Source organism: Xyrauchen texanus, chromosome 16, assembly GCF_025860055.1.
Source record: "Xyrauchen texanus isolate HMW12.3.18 chromosome 16, RBS_HiC_50CHRs, whole genome shotgun sequence".
NCBI classification, from domain to species: domain Eukaryota; kingdom Metazoa; phylum Chordata; class Actinopteri; order Cypriniformes; family Catostomidae; genus Xyrauchen; species Xyrauchen texanus.
Window position 1 is genome coordinate 13473520 of NC_068291.1, and position 16636 is coordinate 13490155.

General features: G+C 38.2%; 1 protein-coding gene across 1 annotated transcript in view; it reads right to left on the reverse strand.

Annotated features, from left to right (window-relative positions):
• Positions 1–8101: 8101 nt before the first annotated feature.
• Positions 8102–16636, reverse strand: part of LOC127657163 (transmembrane protein 260-like) — a 55834-nt gene continuing 47299 nt past the window's right edge. Inside the window, exons 14-16 of the mRNA XM_052145836.1 lie at positions 11243–11296; positions 11047–11131; positions 8102–9567 (exon numbers count right to left, since the gene is read on the reverse strand). Of these exons, the coding sequence (XP_052001796.1) occupies positions 9313–9567; positions 11047–11131; positions 11243–11296 (394 nt within the window). The 3' untranslated portion in view covers positions 8102–9312. The remainder of the gene's footprint in view (positions 9568–11046; positions 11132–11242; positions 11297–16636) is intronic.

Sequence of the window (16636 nt, forward strand, 5' to 3'; positions counted from 1 at the left end):
ATAGACAGATCTTATCAGGGAAGAGGTCTCTCGAGACAGACACTGAGAATGGCAGCCAGGCCTTTGGGTCCTGGAAGTCTCTTCAGCCAGTCACACAACTCACAGCACACAGGCTTCACCACCAACACAACATTACAGGCCTCTTACACAGCATTACAGCACATCGTATTATCCTGCTCAACTGTCTTCATTAGCCCAATTGGATCCTGGGATTTTCATTTGTAAATGGGGAGCTTTTTAGATTAGCCATGTCTGCCTATTATAACACATTCTCCCAATGTTCCTCCAATGCTGCGATTAGCTCCTGTCTGTCAGGGTGGAAATGTAAACTTTTCAAAATGTGATTTATCCCTTTAAGCTCTTAAAAAATATTTTCCACAAGAAATGATGAAATAGTGTCAACCAAGCAGTCCCTGATTAAATGTTTGTTGCAATATGAATAGTAAACCAATAAAATTGTAGTATTCAGTAACATTTTGAGTTAATCCATTGGTTCACCATCAGCAATGTTGAAATAAAACAAGCTATTTTGTTCAAATAAGCAGTTTGGATCCAAACAGACTTTGATATTCTGAGAGTTTAAAGGAATAGTTTGCCAGGGGCAGTCAAGCCCCAAGAAGGGAAAAAAATACCATAAAAGTAGTATATATGGCTCATGCACTATATTCCAATTCTTGTAAAATTATACAATAGCTTTGTGTGAGGAACAGACTGAAATTTAAGTTACTATTCAACAACAATCTTCCCCACTGTTGTGGCTGTCAAATCTCACTCACACTTACACATATTAATCGGTCATGTGACATGCAAGAACAATGACATTCAGTATCATTGACTTAAAAACTGGTGTGATGCATCTTTGGGCAGAATATTTCAATATACAAAAAAACAAATGAGATTTAAGAGCTACAACAGATTTTTTGTCAATAGTGACTTATAAAAACCTATTGTAGAGCTTTAAATATTTTTAAATACTGAACATAATGCTCAAGTCACATAGACTGGCGTTTTTGTGGTTCTTTTATGTCCATTTGTAACATGATGACAAAATATATATTTTTGGATATATCTTTAAATACCATGTTTAGGTAGTGCTAGAAAGGTGCTGCAACATGACTAGAAACAATTTTAAATACACAACAGAGCAACAAATTGGAGAAAACACACTTGATATTTCAGCAAGTGTGAATATTGATAAGAAGTTTCTCTCAGTGGATGGTTTCTCTTCCTCAGGCATGCATTCAGACACAGCCACAGATGCAAAAGGATGCAAGGACATTGCGGCAGTAAATTATGAAAATGTGGCTCTGTGTCCTCAATGGTGTCGCACTTCCTTAATGTGGCACAAAATTAGAACCGGAGTGAGCAGAAATACAGGTCTGTTTAATTTGAAACATTGCTCTGGGCCGATACACACACAAACACACATACACACTCACTTATAGCAACTCATCACATGAAAGCGAAGATATCATCTTGCCCCTTCTGACAGTTTCTTCCATACAATGAGATATCCTTTTCCAGGGCTTGCAGGCATTCATAAAGGTGCTTAATTTGTGAGTTTACCGCACCATTATTTAAATAGTTCTATACACGGAACAGAAAATGAGACTATTCTGCAGTGTTAGACAGCAAAGCAAAATCATCTTTTATGAAACATCTGTGGACACTAGGTTTCTTTTGGTATTCCAAACAGGATCACATTGGTCTTATCACAGATGTCTGTTCTTCAACTAAATAAATAATTAAGATAGATATTACATGTACACACACTATTTGTTTTTTTTGGGAGTGACAACCAAATTTAAATGTGTGAATGTAACCTTTAAGTTATCATTTTATGTGTGTATGGAATAACCAATTATAGTAAATCAAATTTGCGATGGTTGACGATTCAGCATCTTGTGGCTATAAACAGAAAATGGCAAAAAACAAGAGTTCAACCTTTTTGGCTATATTTTGGCTACCAGAGATGTATTATCATTCAAAAATCTTTAGAAAACCTTTGTTGATAGAGGTGCTGTGTGGGTTCAGACTGTAAATTCGGCAATAGCAGATTAAAAAAATCTGCTGCTGAAATCGGTCTGTGCTTGTCGAAATTCGAAACACTGCCCCCAGTGGCTGAAACTGGAAGTATTGTTGAACGTATGTGCATGTGTGAGCTCCAGTTTCCAGATTATGTGTAAATAGCCAGAAGCTAGTTTTTAGTTTTAAGTTAATGATGTAATACCGTCTGCAAGAATTCATATTTAATTAATGCTACCCCCAAACCCCAACTCTGAACCTAGTACAAATTAAATTTTAGCATGAAAATGCAACCTCTGAATTCCGCTCATCAATGTTTATATGAAAGTGACTACTTCCTGGTTCCTGTGGGACCAGAAAAGCGCACTCGCAATGCGCTATGGGGAAATGTGTTCACACTTGTATTAATGCAGTAATTCAGCTGAATATGTTTGATTTCAGGGTAGATGAACTTTCGGAAACAACATGTCAATTTCCCATGTAACTAATCTGTTCAAATCTGTCAGTGTCTCTGAATCTAATTTTTCAGTTTGGTTCTCCATTACATGGATTTCATGTAAATTTGGTTGTCACTACCTGCCTTTTTCATGGGTGAATTTGGCTGTAGAATGCAGTTTTTAACTCTTGTAAAATAACCAAATTGTATGTGTACAGAACGGGATTAAGCACTCAGAGGAGGAGTGACAACCGTATTTAGCTGCAGTTCTTATGTGGCCATAGGCATTCAAACATACACGCATACCAATATTTATTTTATATCATCAAAAGGACCCAAACCTACTGTCTGAAAGCCCTCTAGCCTGTGGATACCATTCATCTATTCCCTCATTAGCCCCTTTGTTCTGTCATGGCCTCATCCAATCAGGGCTTCCCAAAGCCAGTTGGACCACCACTGCATGTGTCGACGATGACCCCCCTCCCAGCACAGCAGTCTATAGTCTTCTTCCATTCACCCTTCCACCAGCTTCCAGCCACCCAGCCCAGGCATCAAACCACAGCTATGTGGGTCTTGGGCCAGGGATTAAACACAGGTTCAAGAATCAATCTGAAATAAATGGACAGATCCAATCCCTGCCTCTGCCTAATCCCTCTCATATCTCCTTCCATTGTTCTGAGGTTTATTAAAGGGAAGGACGAGGAGATGAAGAGGAGAACATAAGGAGGTGAAATGGTGAGGTGGTGTTGTAGACAGCAGGTCTCTGGGTTTAAGGGTGTGACTGTGGGGTCAAGAATGGAAGGGCTATGTTGGGGAGCAATGAGATGTGACTCAATGAACAAATGTACTATACAGTTTCTGGGATCTTTGGTCCCTCTTCCATTGATTGCCACCAAACGTCTGTAAAATTTACAAAACTACAATATAGATGTGCTTGAAACCTTAAAATATGTAGAATGGTAGAATCCTGCCAATATCTGGCCTTCATCTGGTCATGTTTTGTGGGAGACAACCAGGAAAGTTGTTTCAGGCCCTGTGATTAGGGAGTCCCACTAAGGTCCTCTATGCCTACTAAATGGCCTGGACGAGAGAGGCCATTCATAAAAACGTGGTCCCGGGTCACATCGATTTTAACGACAAGCCTGGGAGGTACCTTCATACAAAAACACAGCTGTTTATTCATTGGCTGACTGGGTTGCGAGGCAGCAAGGCAGTTGCCAAACAGAGAGCGATCTGCCACACTGGACAAGTTTAGTTTTATCCAGTCTGTAATGTGAAATGCAAATTATAGACAATTTCACATATTTTGTCTCCATCCCGTTCCACCCTCCTCCACTGTCCTCCATCCATCCCTCCGCCCTCCCAGCAGGAGTAAAGGAAGGAGAGGAGATTGTCCCCGCAGCTAAAGCCCCCTTTTCAGGCCCGCAGCTGGCGAGGTCTATCGGCAAGGCGCAGGGAGCGGAGGTGTCGCTTCTGCTATGGCATTCGGACAGTATCTACTTCTCTCCGGGTGCAGAGGAGAAAAGAGAAACAGAGGGGGTATTATCAGAGAGGGATGAGAGCAGCGAAGGCATTTTTGTCCTTTTATTCCTCTCCTAAGCCTCGGGCTTTACTCCCAATCCGATTGGTCGATACAGCCAGGGATGTAAATGAAATGCAAAGAGGAATAAGGCTGGCTTCCCATCTTGTGTGTGTGTGTACAACTGTGCTGCTCTCTTTAGCTCTTTGCTCAGGATTTTCCAATTCATGGTCCTCCCTTCTCTCTTTTGTCTCCAAGTCCCTGTGCTATTTCATTTTTGTTTGTCAGCATCCATTCGCTTCTTTCTAGCACTTGCTGTCTAACGCTGTCCAATAGCACCATATAAACTATCCTATGTACTTATTACTTCTTGCTTGCTCAGTAGAGTCTCTCTCTCTCTCTCTGGCAGAGTTCTCGGCTCTTATCTGCTCAGGCACCCCACATTCCAGTGTTGTCGTGGCTCTCTGCCTGCATCCACGGTCACGGCAATTCCATGGGTTCACACAATCCCTCAGATGAGAGAGAGGCAAAAAGAGGGACAGTGAAGGATGGAGAGACAGAGAGAAAAAGCAGCTCAGTGGAAGAAGAGAAAGGGGTGAATGTACATGAGTAAGGGAGACATTATATAGTATCCACCTGGAGTTTAGAGGCTTGTGATAAAGTGTTCTGTAACTGACAACTCAGGATGAAAACATTCTTCATGAATACAAAACAAGCTGAGAGCTGATTGTCAATGCTAGTCCTACAAAACAGTAGAATATCACAGATGCCCTCTATTCAGACATTTTGCTATCTTTTAACCCATATTCTAGAAGCTTTTAAACGTTTATCTGCTGAGAAGAGCAGATGAGCTGAAATCAGGTCTTTATCTTGCATTTAGAGTTCAAGGCCTTTCATTCTTGGAGTGGTGTTGCAAGTGTATGATTTTAGTCATGTGATGTGGTGTATTTGTAAACAAATGGGCTACAGGACACACATATAGAATCTCTCAATGGCTTGTTAACACTGGACATACTGTTTCTCCATTTGATTTGTAACTTTTACTAACAGTAATATTAATAGATTTTAGGTACACCAAAAATGAATATTCTGTCATAATTTACTAGGCTTGGGATTGATGCCTATGTTCCCAATGATTATCGATATATATCGGGATTTTGTTCAGATATAAATAGGGCTGCTCGTTACACAACAGTCTCAAACAAACTTTAGTGAAGTGTGAGCGGCAGGGTTAAGTAAACTGAGTCGTGCACAGGATGCATATGGCGAATGTTTAAACAATGAAGTAATTCGTAGGTTGCATTTTCCCACTAACATTATATTTTTACTCCACTGATGGATAGGTTTAGGTCTGGGGTATAGTTTTACAGTTCCCCCCAGTAGCCACTAAAGGCAGTATTTCGAAATTTCTGTGAGCGCAGACCGATTTTAAGAAGAGTCAACCTATTGATTCCAATTTCACTCAGATGGGAGAATATTGCCTATTAGAGAAAAGGGAAGAATATACATTCTCTTTTTCAAAAAGAAAATGTAATTTAAATGTATTCTTATATAAAATAACTCTTCTATACTAGAAGACCATTATTTTCATACTATATGTAGGTTGATACTGTGAAAGATATGGGTTTAAGTAGATCTAAAATGTTCTTTTTCAGATTTCATAATTTGTAAACAATAACCCTAAAATGTTAAACGGTTCTTTATGTCATTATGTAAAGTTGATAAAAAATTATTTGTTAGTTGAGAGTATGTAAAAAACATGTTTGTTTTTCAGCCAGATATTAAGAAGGAATTTATGGCCAGACCTTAAATTTTTTTTCATTGAATAAGCCTGACTATTTTTATGTAAATGAACACAGTATTAAGGGTGTTTTGTTTTTTATGTTAACATTTTACTTACAATAAAAGTGCTAGCAAAGATAAATATGGAAAAAAAGGGTCCCTCTTTGAGTTTTCATCTGGATAAGCTGCCCCCAAAGTAGTTGAAGAGCCCTGCTTTTCAGAGTCTTTTGACAGTGCCTCAAACCATCATAGTTTAAAGGTGCACTCAGTAACTTTTGTCTTTGTATCATCTTGTACTTACAATGACACCTAGTGGCTTGGATGCAGCATTATTCAATATAAAATCAATAGTTTTCAGTTTCAGATGCCATTGTAGAAATGCAGTATTCCCAGACAGCCATATTACTTTAATCAATGAGTGAACTTGTCAAATAACAGGATAATTATTGAGATAAAGCGAGTAGTATTCGGCTGGTCATGTGATTTTAACATGGCTGCCCCCATGTGCGGACCCTCTCCATGTAGAATAAAACAGCTTTTCTATGGTTACTGATATGACTGGAGTCTTCATTTTAATGTGAGTGGTCATGAATTACTACATATATTACAAAATGACAATTAATGTCTTTAGGAGTTGGACTTTTTTAATGAGGAAAAAAATGACTGAGTGCACCTGTAAGGAGTGGTTGGATGATGTGTAGCTATGGACCAAGGTTAGTTATCATAAACTACTTTGAGTTGTTATGACAGCCATCAACTGCACAAGTTGAGCCTGAACTAATTTTTACTCCAACTAACACTTAAGTGGTTGTTGTTCTGCATCTAGAATGCTTGTATTGGTAGTTTTTACATTGCTTCTTAAGGAGACCGCAATTAGAATCATCCTGGCAGCTACCATGGGTAATCAGAAAAAGTGTGGATATGAGTAGTCTGTGCACTATATCCCAAGTCTTCTGGAGACATAGAGGTCTGCTACCCAACCCGAGCCAGACGGGACCCAAACAAATGGTTTTGGGCCGGGTTTAGGTTTATAATAAAGGTAATAATTATTTTTATTATAAATATTTTGTTAATATATAAAATGTAGTTAAATTTATTAAATATAAAACTTTTTTAGCACACGTGTTCTCACTCACAGATGACCGCAAACAGATGAGTTGGGGGGCTGTTCACACCGAACAAGTTTTTGTGTGCGTCTGCACTGTTATTCTATGTAAAGACGTACTGGGCGGAAGTCTTTGACAGTTGCAGTGCATCTCGCGCTAGACCGCCATATTTTTTAAGCACGTCCAGTTAACAGACTGTTACACCGCTACACATTATTACAGATTGTTCATTACCCAGCAAAGTTTCATTGCTTGATAAATGGTAAACCAGTGTTTTTTCCCTTTTGCATTATATATTAGAAATTATAGAGAGTGAGTGATTTCAGGTTCAGGTCCGGTTTGGCAAAACATTTTTTACAGTACCGGTGGGGTCGGGTCATGCAGTCTCGAGAATGGGTTGAGTTCACGCTTCAATGCCAGTGCAGATGTTTAGCTTGCACATTTAAACCTTGTGCCTCAAGATCCAGTGTGTCAGGTTATGTCAAACATCATTGGTGTTCGTGTGTCTTGTCGATGGTCACAGTTTGAATATGCATCAGAGTGAATAAGATATGACTGAGAAGGGGAACATTTCCATTGAATAACCAATTATTTTGCTCTGGGTTTTTTATCAGTTTCAGTCTGTTTTTACACAAAGCTATATTATGGCTTCAAAAGACTTGGAACATGGTCGTGTAAATGTTTTTGGAGCTTGGCTGTAAAAAATCAATGTCTACTTTCACTGTATGCAAAACAGAGACTTAAACATTCTTCAAAATATTGTGCAGAATTGGAACAACATTAGGGTGATTAAATAATAATAGAATTATAATTTTTGGGTGATCTATTCCTTTAAAAAAAACTCAGAGCTGTATTGTGAGATGATGGGGGCCGGCAATGAAATAAGCAGAGACAGGGAATAGGATGGGGTATTTTAAAAATCTGTCCCAGATTAATGGGTCATTCTTAATCTCTCATAATGGAGCCCAAACTGGGCACCCCCACCAACCCCTCCAATCTGAATCTGAGACCTTTGTGATCCTAATGTGTGAGAGAGACAAGCATGACAGCAGGGGGCTGAGTGATAATTATTCAAAAAGAGAGAGGAAGAGAGAGATGGAGCAGAGAGAGGTGGGATGGGTGGATCAGGGCGTCTTTGATCATCAACAGAACAGATATTAAGATACTGAATGTGTGAAAATATATTACATCAGAAAAACACACACAAACATTGTAAAGTCTATTAGAGTTTCACTTGAGATTCAGTTTACAAGAGCGTGTTCCTTACCTTCAGTGTGGAAATTCTCTAATAACATGTAGGACATTAAAAAAAAAACTTTAACACTACCATATGATAATATTTAGCCTTGGGTGTTGTTGTTCAGCATGTTTAGCAAATACACTTTATGGCCAAAAGTATCTGGCACTTCTACACCTCTAATTAATGGGTTTGCTATTCTAGTATTTTCTGTGATAATTGTGTCCAGTCAATTTTATTACATCATTTTAGTGAGGGCTCTATTCTCATCCAACATGGCAATGTTGCCATGTTGGACTAAACATGTACATAAAGCATGGTCCATAAAGGAATGAGTCTGGTGTGGAAGAACATGACTGGCCTGTACAGACCTGAACACCACTGAACACCTTTGGGATGAATTGGAATGCCTACTGTGAGCCAGACCCCATCATCATCCAACATCATTGTCAGACTTCACTGATGCTCTTATGTCTTAATGAGAGTACATTTATGTAGCCACTTTCCCAACATCTTCTATTCCAGAAGAGTAAAAGCTGTTTAAGCAGCAAAGGAAAGGATAAATCCCCATGCTTTTGAAATAAAATGTTCAACAAGTAACAGATATCAGTGAGGTCAGGTACAAATGGATGGGGCCTGGTTAGCTGTTGGCATTCCAATTCATCAGTTAACCATAAGGGAGTGCCCACATACTTTTGGCCACACGATTTATTTAACCCATTATTTCAGTATAACTGACATTGTACATCATCAGACCTTTTTATTTAAATCAATTCTATCAAACTAATGGATGTCTCATTCTGCTACTACAATAATTATGTTGTGGATCAGTAGCCTATGCAATATAAAAAACCTCAGTGCAAAACAAATATGTTCTAAAATACAGAGGCCCCAAAAAGGCCACTTGCTTATATTTTTGTTATCTGATATTCATTATTTTGTACTTTTGGGGGCCACTGTATTTGTGTTCATTTTAGCATATTAAGTTCATTTTACTGTGCAAATCTTTGTCTATAAAAACTTGGTCATACCTGCACTCTTTTGAGATTCGCTTGAAGTCTCTTTAAATGTGTTACCTTCTCTGTTTCTCTTTTGTGTAGTTTACCCCTGTCCAAGAGGGCACCTATTGTGTGTAGAGTAGGTGTTTTGTTTAGGATTTCAAAGGCTTTCGATCTTGTTTTATACAAGTTCTCTGCCACATCCAGTCTCAGCCCTTTTGTCTGTCTCTGAGTTTGTCCCTCTCTTTCTTGAGGTGTGTGATGACCGAGCGAATGGCTTTGCTCTGGGGATCGGTGGGTTCTCTCTGAAGGTAGTGGCTAAAGTGGCTGATGCTGCGACTCAGGAGGGTATCTGGAATGTGACTTCTGCCCCCTAAGCGCAGCAAACGTTCTGCAGCTAGAGCCAGGTTCTTATCCCAGTTGGCTGGGTAGTCTACTTGGGTGTCCACTATTTGACAATAAAGCTGACAATAAAAAAGAAAACACACACACACAAAAATAATCATAATTAAGTAAGTTTGTTCAGCTTACTTAATTAAAATGAACTAAAGTAACACAATTCTGCAACATTTTGTCATAACTTTATTTAATTGTTTTCTATCCAATTAAATTTGTGAAATTGAAGTTTACTTAAAACATTTGAAACATGAATCAGTGTAGGGGATTTCCATTTCCCAGCATTTTTTGCATGGGACTGGATGGGGTGAACAAATATTGAAATGAAGTGTTATTTTATGCATTTTTGAACAAGATGAAAATAGGAGATTTGATCATGTTTTTAATGTTTTGTTATATTGGTAATTAAAAGGATTGTCTGTTAGGCTGTAGTTTTGGGGGTTATCATTGTTGTGAAGATTGGCACTTGTGGTTGTGGATGAACTTTCACTTTAAGAGACGTAGTTGCTACGTCTTAGTTACATCTTAGTTCTATAAGTAGTTGCTTTTAAATTGACTGTACAACAGTTTCACTCTCCTTACTTTCTTACCTGGCATTTACTAATGATTATTAAAATAAAGTGGGACAAACCTAAGAAATTTAATTAAACATTAGTTTATACTGGGTATAAACTAATATGTAATAAAGTTGAGTTAAATCTACTTTAGTACATTGATTTGACCTAATGCAACAAAATTTAGTTGGCTGAATGAAACTGACTGAATTTGAATACGTTTTTTCAAGAAATGTAATTTCTTTCATTTTTTTATGTTAAAAGATTTAGATTAAATAATATCTTATAGTAAAATAATAAGATAAATGTAAATGTTTGAAAAGCAATTTAATGTCAATATTTAAAGCCTTTTAAAAAGTGACAAAGGGATTTTAAGGTTTTTAAGACACATTGTGTCAACGGGTAACATAACTGATAGAACATTAAATCCCCAATTGTCATGTACCAAAAAACTGCATTTAGTATATGGGCTAGATTCTCATCTAGATTTGTATTACCTGAAGAAAATACCTGTGCTTGGAAGGAGTTTTAGATACATTTTAGATAAATAAGGTTTAAGACAGACAGATAGACAAATAGATAGATAGATAGATAGACAGACAGACAGACAGACAGACAGACAGACAGACCGACCAGACAGACCAGACAGATCTTCAATCTTAAACCTACATTTCTTAAAAAGTATTACATTTAAAAAATAGACAAAGACTGAAATTATCTACTATACAAAGTTTGAATGGAGTCTGTACACTACAGATTCTGGATTAATTGCAGTAATACGTGATTGCAGAAATATTTGAAGAAGGCAGCAAAGATGGGGTCAAGACAATGTAGGCAAAGAAGATGGCAAAGATAAAGAAGACATCAACAAACAAGACCATGGAGAAGACAAAGAATAGGAATAAAACAAAAAGGAAGAAAATGTTTGAAACGTGTATTGCAAGCAATACTTTTTTTTAAATTGGCCATTATACAATGTCATTTCCCACTCACATTGTAGGAGATCTCATAGAGACGAGCCTGCTCTTCTCTCTCCATCTTCTCAGCCAGTTCAAACAGGAAGAAAGCTGTCTTCATCCTGAACAATGATGGAATACAAGTACCTCAATATCATTATATATGGAGGTTTGGTAAATATATGACAAAACAGTGAAGCTAACATCAGTGGAAGCAGTAGTCCATTTATTACCTAGCCTGCCACATCTCATCATTGGCAACTCTCTCCCAGGAACCAGGGTGGAAGCTGTCATGGTGGAATAAAATGTTAAAGCTTTTAGGACCATTTCAACTAATCTGGTTTAAACAGCAAAATGTCATGGCTTTGAAATAAGCAGTTAATGTTTTGGTTTTGCCATTAGGATTTCTCTTAGCATGTGAAACTTTCATAAAATAACTGGTATTGTGCACAAATGGTATTGAGTAATATTAGAGTATGTACTGCATTTGATAAAGAACTTCTCGACAGTAAATAAATAGCATTTTTTAGGTATGCAGGTGTTTAGTGGAAACAGAAAAACATTCCCAGACATACTTCAGCTGAGAAAGTGGACATTGTCCCGTGACTTGAATGTACGGCCTTATTACAACAACTGCGGAAATCATTTACTCTGTTTTTGTTAAAAAAGTACAATTTAACCACAAAGATAAACTTTCTTGGTAATATACTGTATAGCAACTACAGAAAGAGCCGCCCAACTTGCGGTTCCCCGCCATTTAGAATCCTCATTTCCCTTGGTCTTTTGGCAGTGGCGATTTCTCAGGGCCAGCAAAGCCTTCTCTGTTGGCGTAACATGCCTAATAAATAAAAAAAATTTATCCTTTCATTCTCATTGATGTTTTTGCCTGTGTATTTTCAATCGATTTCCACTCCAATCTACAAACGAATAGCAAAAAAACTAAAACATTTATCCAATAAGAATTTATTCCTCGATGCTTACAAAAAAAGTGTGACAACTGTTTCACAAACTGCATGCCCGAAGCCATGCTCCTTAGCGAAGCAGTGCATGAGTCCCACCCTGTCAGGCCTTCCGAATATCTGCAGAATCCCTCAACAGTGTAAATTAATGGGCATCTAAAGTCAGATTGCCAGATTCATCAGCCAATCAGATTGATTTATTTGCTCTTGCTGGGTGTGGTCTTTAGGATATGTCCCAGTCGAGGCCCTCTAGTTGGCTTTAGTGACGCAATCACGCTTTAAGTGACGTACGTAATTTGAAAGCGAAGAGCGCGAGATCTTGCTGATGATTTGGCTGTCATCACTTCTGGTATTGCCATTGAATAAAAAGATCCTTATGGATTTAAAAACCTGAGATGTTCTGTATGATCGTGCAATTGATTAATTAAACAGGAATTGAGGGCTGATTTTCACTTCAAGTAAAATGGGAAGTGCTTTTTCATTGTTATAGCAACATCAGGAGTTTTTTAAGTGTAAATTAGACTGCTTGAGCATTCAGTGTCAGATCAACACTGAACACGAAACAAAATGTATTGCAAGCAAAATTTAAATCATAAATATTATTAGAGATCTTTTTCTTGGTATTAGACCTCCTTTGTTCTGGCTTCCGTGCGTGGACGTGTTTTTAACATTTCAACTGGTATTATTAGTTGACTGCCACATAATGTATGAGGTAAGGCTTACGGTGTCTTATTCTTTGTGAAACTGTGTTCTCTTAATGGCATGAATCGCACTGAAGGCCTAAACTTAAAATGCATGGGCCGCGGCTGTCTTTTGGTACAGTAAGGTGTCTACTAGTTGCACATTTCAGAATCTCAGTAGATGCAGCTTTTGACTTACAATACACCCACTGAGCACTTTATTAGGAACATCTGTACACCTACTTATAAATGTGATTATCTAATCAGCCAATCATGTGACAGCAGTGCAAAGCATAAAATCATGCAGATATGTGTGAGTTAATTTTCACATCAACCATCAGAATGGGGAAAAAAGTGATCTCAGTTTTCATAATTGATTTTCACACACAACAGTCTCTAGAGTTTACTTGGAATGGTGCTAAAAACAAAAAACATCCAGTGAGCGGCAATTCTGCAGAAGGAAATGCCTTATTGATGATAGACTGGCTCAGATAACCAGTAAAATAGTTGAATAGCATCACAGAATGTACAACACGGCGAACCTGGAGGCGGATGGCTACAACAGCAGAAGACCACGTCGGGAACTTTATTAGGACCATAGTGTTCCTAATAAAGTGCTCAATGAGTGTATATTTGGGAAGTAAGCATATTTGTATGTGGGGCAAGTTGAGGAGCACAGCTTTATTAGTGTGACTCTTTTTATACATTGCACCATTCAGACTGCATCAAAGCAGTCTTGTCCAGTATGGTTTTAAACCAATCAGTAATGCAGCAGATCATATTCTGCATATCTTAAAACTATATATACAACAGCTGATCTTCAACCTTGCCTGTTTTTTGGAGGCTTTCTCTTTAGTGAAGGACCCATATATTTCTGCATTTCTCCCTTTCCACTACATCACTGCAAATGTGCAGCCTCTCCTTCAAAGGAATATTTTAGCGTGTGACTTCCCCACTAATATTTGGCTGGCAGGCAGGGATGGACACGCTTGTAGTGGGTGAGAGGAGAGTAATGTCACACCATTCAACCCTGATTAACTTGCTGAATACCAGTCGGCTGCAGAGAGCCTCAGTGCTGGAGACTAGAACTAATTTCACTTTATACACAGATATTGACACGCCGCAGTTTAGAAAGTCATTAGGGTGGGGTCAGCGGACTAATAACGACTTTGAAGCTGGAAACGGAGGCTGTCTGCACAGCATGGAGACACTGGAGTGTTTAAGTGCACTTTAATATTGGAGAAAAATGAAAACACTTCAATAGAACTACGAGAGGTGTAAAAACAAGGGTGGGGTGTACCTGGTCATGCTCAGACTAGTGATTCAGCCAACATGAACCTGACAGCACGCTTGCATCTACTACACCTACACAACTTATTCTTACTTTATTAATATAAATAAATTAAATAGTACTCAAATTAAATAGTTAAACATATTGGAACCTGGACTTCAATCACTAACATAAATGTACAAAAATAATATGGTACCATGGTATTACTAGGAATTTTTGGACATGTACCATGGTAACTGTTCAAGTGAAAACCTTGGAGTACAATGTAAATTCCATGGTTCATAATTAAATCATTTAATACCATGGTACATATCAAAGTACTACAGTATTGGCATTACTGTACCATGGTAATGCCATAGTCATTTTTGTAAGGGATACTACACAACCATTAAGTGCTACCAATACTCCGTGTTCGTGGCTTTCCAAATAGTGGTGAGAAGTTGGATTCAGAAAAGCTGTTGGCAGTCCAAAGTTAAAAGGGTTTTTGTTTTTCTTAAAAAATTAACAATGAGACGTTGATGAGTTTGCAGGTTAGTGTATGAAACTGGTGTAACTATGCAAACTGAATGACTAGAATTATTGGTGTCATTTATTATGCAATTTTCCTGTATGTAGCATTGAATAGGTTTTTCATTAAAGCTGTCAAACCACAAAATGACAGTTTGTAAATGACAATACATTGTGTAGGGTCTATGAAAGATACTTATACACAATATATCATCCAGTAATGAAGAACAAACAATCTTTGTCATTTGGTAATGATTTGGTTTGAATTTAATGGAAAACTATGTGAGTTGAGCTCAGTTACACTGCAGAATTTTTAACAGCATCTGGAGATGGCTAGCCCACAGTGTGTGCATACATACCTTCATAGAAAATGCCAATTTTTAGAAGGAGGCATGTATGCCATAGACGCAACCAGTGTGCGACCAACTTTAATTAAAAGTGCTGTAAGCGATTTCAGCCGTTCTACTTCCACCAGACTGAGCCATTGGATTAGCCACACCCCCTCTTTCCAAAACCCCAAAGATACCAAAATGAGCTTTATTGAGAGCAGAAACGGTTATTAAAAACAACAACAGTAAAATAGCGACCACAACTGACAACTGTTATAAACATGTCTCAACAATTGGCTGGAACTACAATACTACGAGAACACAAATGTTTACAGAGTCTAGTGCTGTCACAGAGACCAGGGAGATATCTCAGGGCACTTATTTTATTAATATTGTAATGACTCAGGAGAAGGCAGACGTGGGGGTTTGAATCCAAATGCGATTTATTGAAGAAAGTAGAGGGGAACACAAACACTGGAACAAAATAAAAGGTCCACAATGGGAAAACGAAACTAAAACTCGGAAGAACATACAGGGGTTACACAGGTTGGGGAAGGCATCCACGAAGGGCAGGGTAGAAACATAAACGGTAATCTTGAGCACGACAAGAAACATCAACAACGATCGACAAAGACTGAACAAAGAACCAGGGTTTAAATACATCAAGGAACAAACAAGAGAATGAGGGACACCTGGAAGAAATAATCAGGGAAGGAGAAATAATCAAGGGAACACCAATCATAATAACAAACTACAAAGGACTACAAAAACCAAACAGGAAACAGGGGCTAAACTAAACTTCAACATAAAAGCACAAAGACAAAAGACACCAATGAACATGACAGAAACCAAACAGGGAACAGGAACCAGGAAACAGGGGCTAAGCTGAACTTCAACATAAAAGCACAAAGACAAAAGACACCAATGAACATGACAGAAACCAAACAGGAAACAGGAACCAGGAAACAGGGGCTAAACTGAACTTCAACATAAGAGCACAACAACAAAAGACACCAAAGAACATAACAAATATCTTTCAGGGAGTGGGGCAATTTTTTGCATACCTTTCCATTTAAAAAAAAATCATTTATAGCACCTTTAACCCTGCCGCTCACACTTTTTCAAGGTTTGCAAAGACAAATGCTATTGTGCAATGAGCAGCCCTTTTTATATCTGAAGAATACACTCACTCATACACACACACACACACACACACACTTACAAAATATGCATTTTCACAATTTCTGACATTGCACAGTAGAAAACATTCCCTGTCTTAGTTCAGTTAGAATCACTACTTTATTTTAAGAATGTAAAATGTCAGAATAAGAGTAGAGAAAATTATTTATTTCAGCTTTTATTTTTTCAGCACATTCCTAGTGGGTCAGAAGTTTACATACACTTTCTTTGTATTTGGTAGCATTGCTTTTTTACTTGGGTTAAACCTTTTGGGTAGCCTTCCACAAGCTTCTCACAATCAGTTGCTGGAATTTTGGCCCATTCCTCCTGACAGAACTGGTGTAACTGAGTCAGGTTTGTAGGCCTCCTTGCTCGCACACGCTTTTTCAGTTCTGCCCAAAATCTTTTCTTTTTTTGCTCAAAATTCTATCGGATTGAGGCAGGGCATTTTGCCAAAACTTTGGAGGTATGCTTGGGGTCATTGTCCATTTGGAAGACCCATTTGTGACAAAGCGTCTTGGCTGATGTCTTGAGATTTTGCTTCAATATATCCACATAATTTTCCTTCCTCATGATGCCATCTATTTTGTGAAGAGCACCAGTCCCTCCTGCAGCAAAGCACCCCCACAACATGATGCTGCCACTCCCATGCTTCACGGTTGGGATGGTGTTCTTCGGCTTG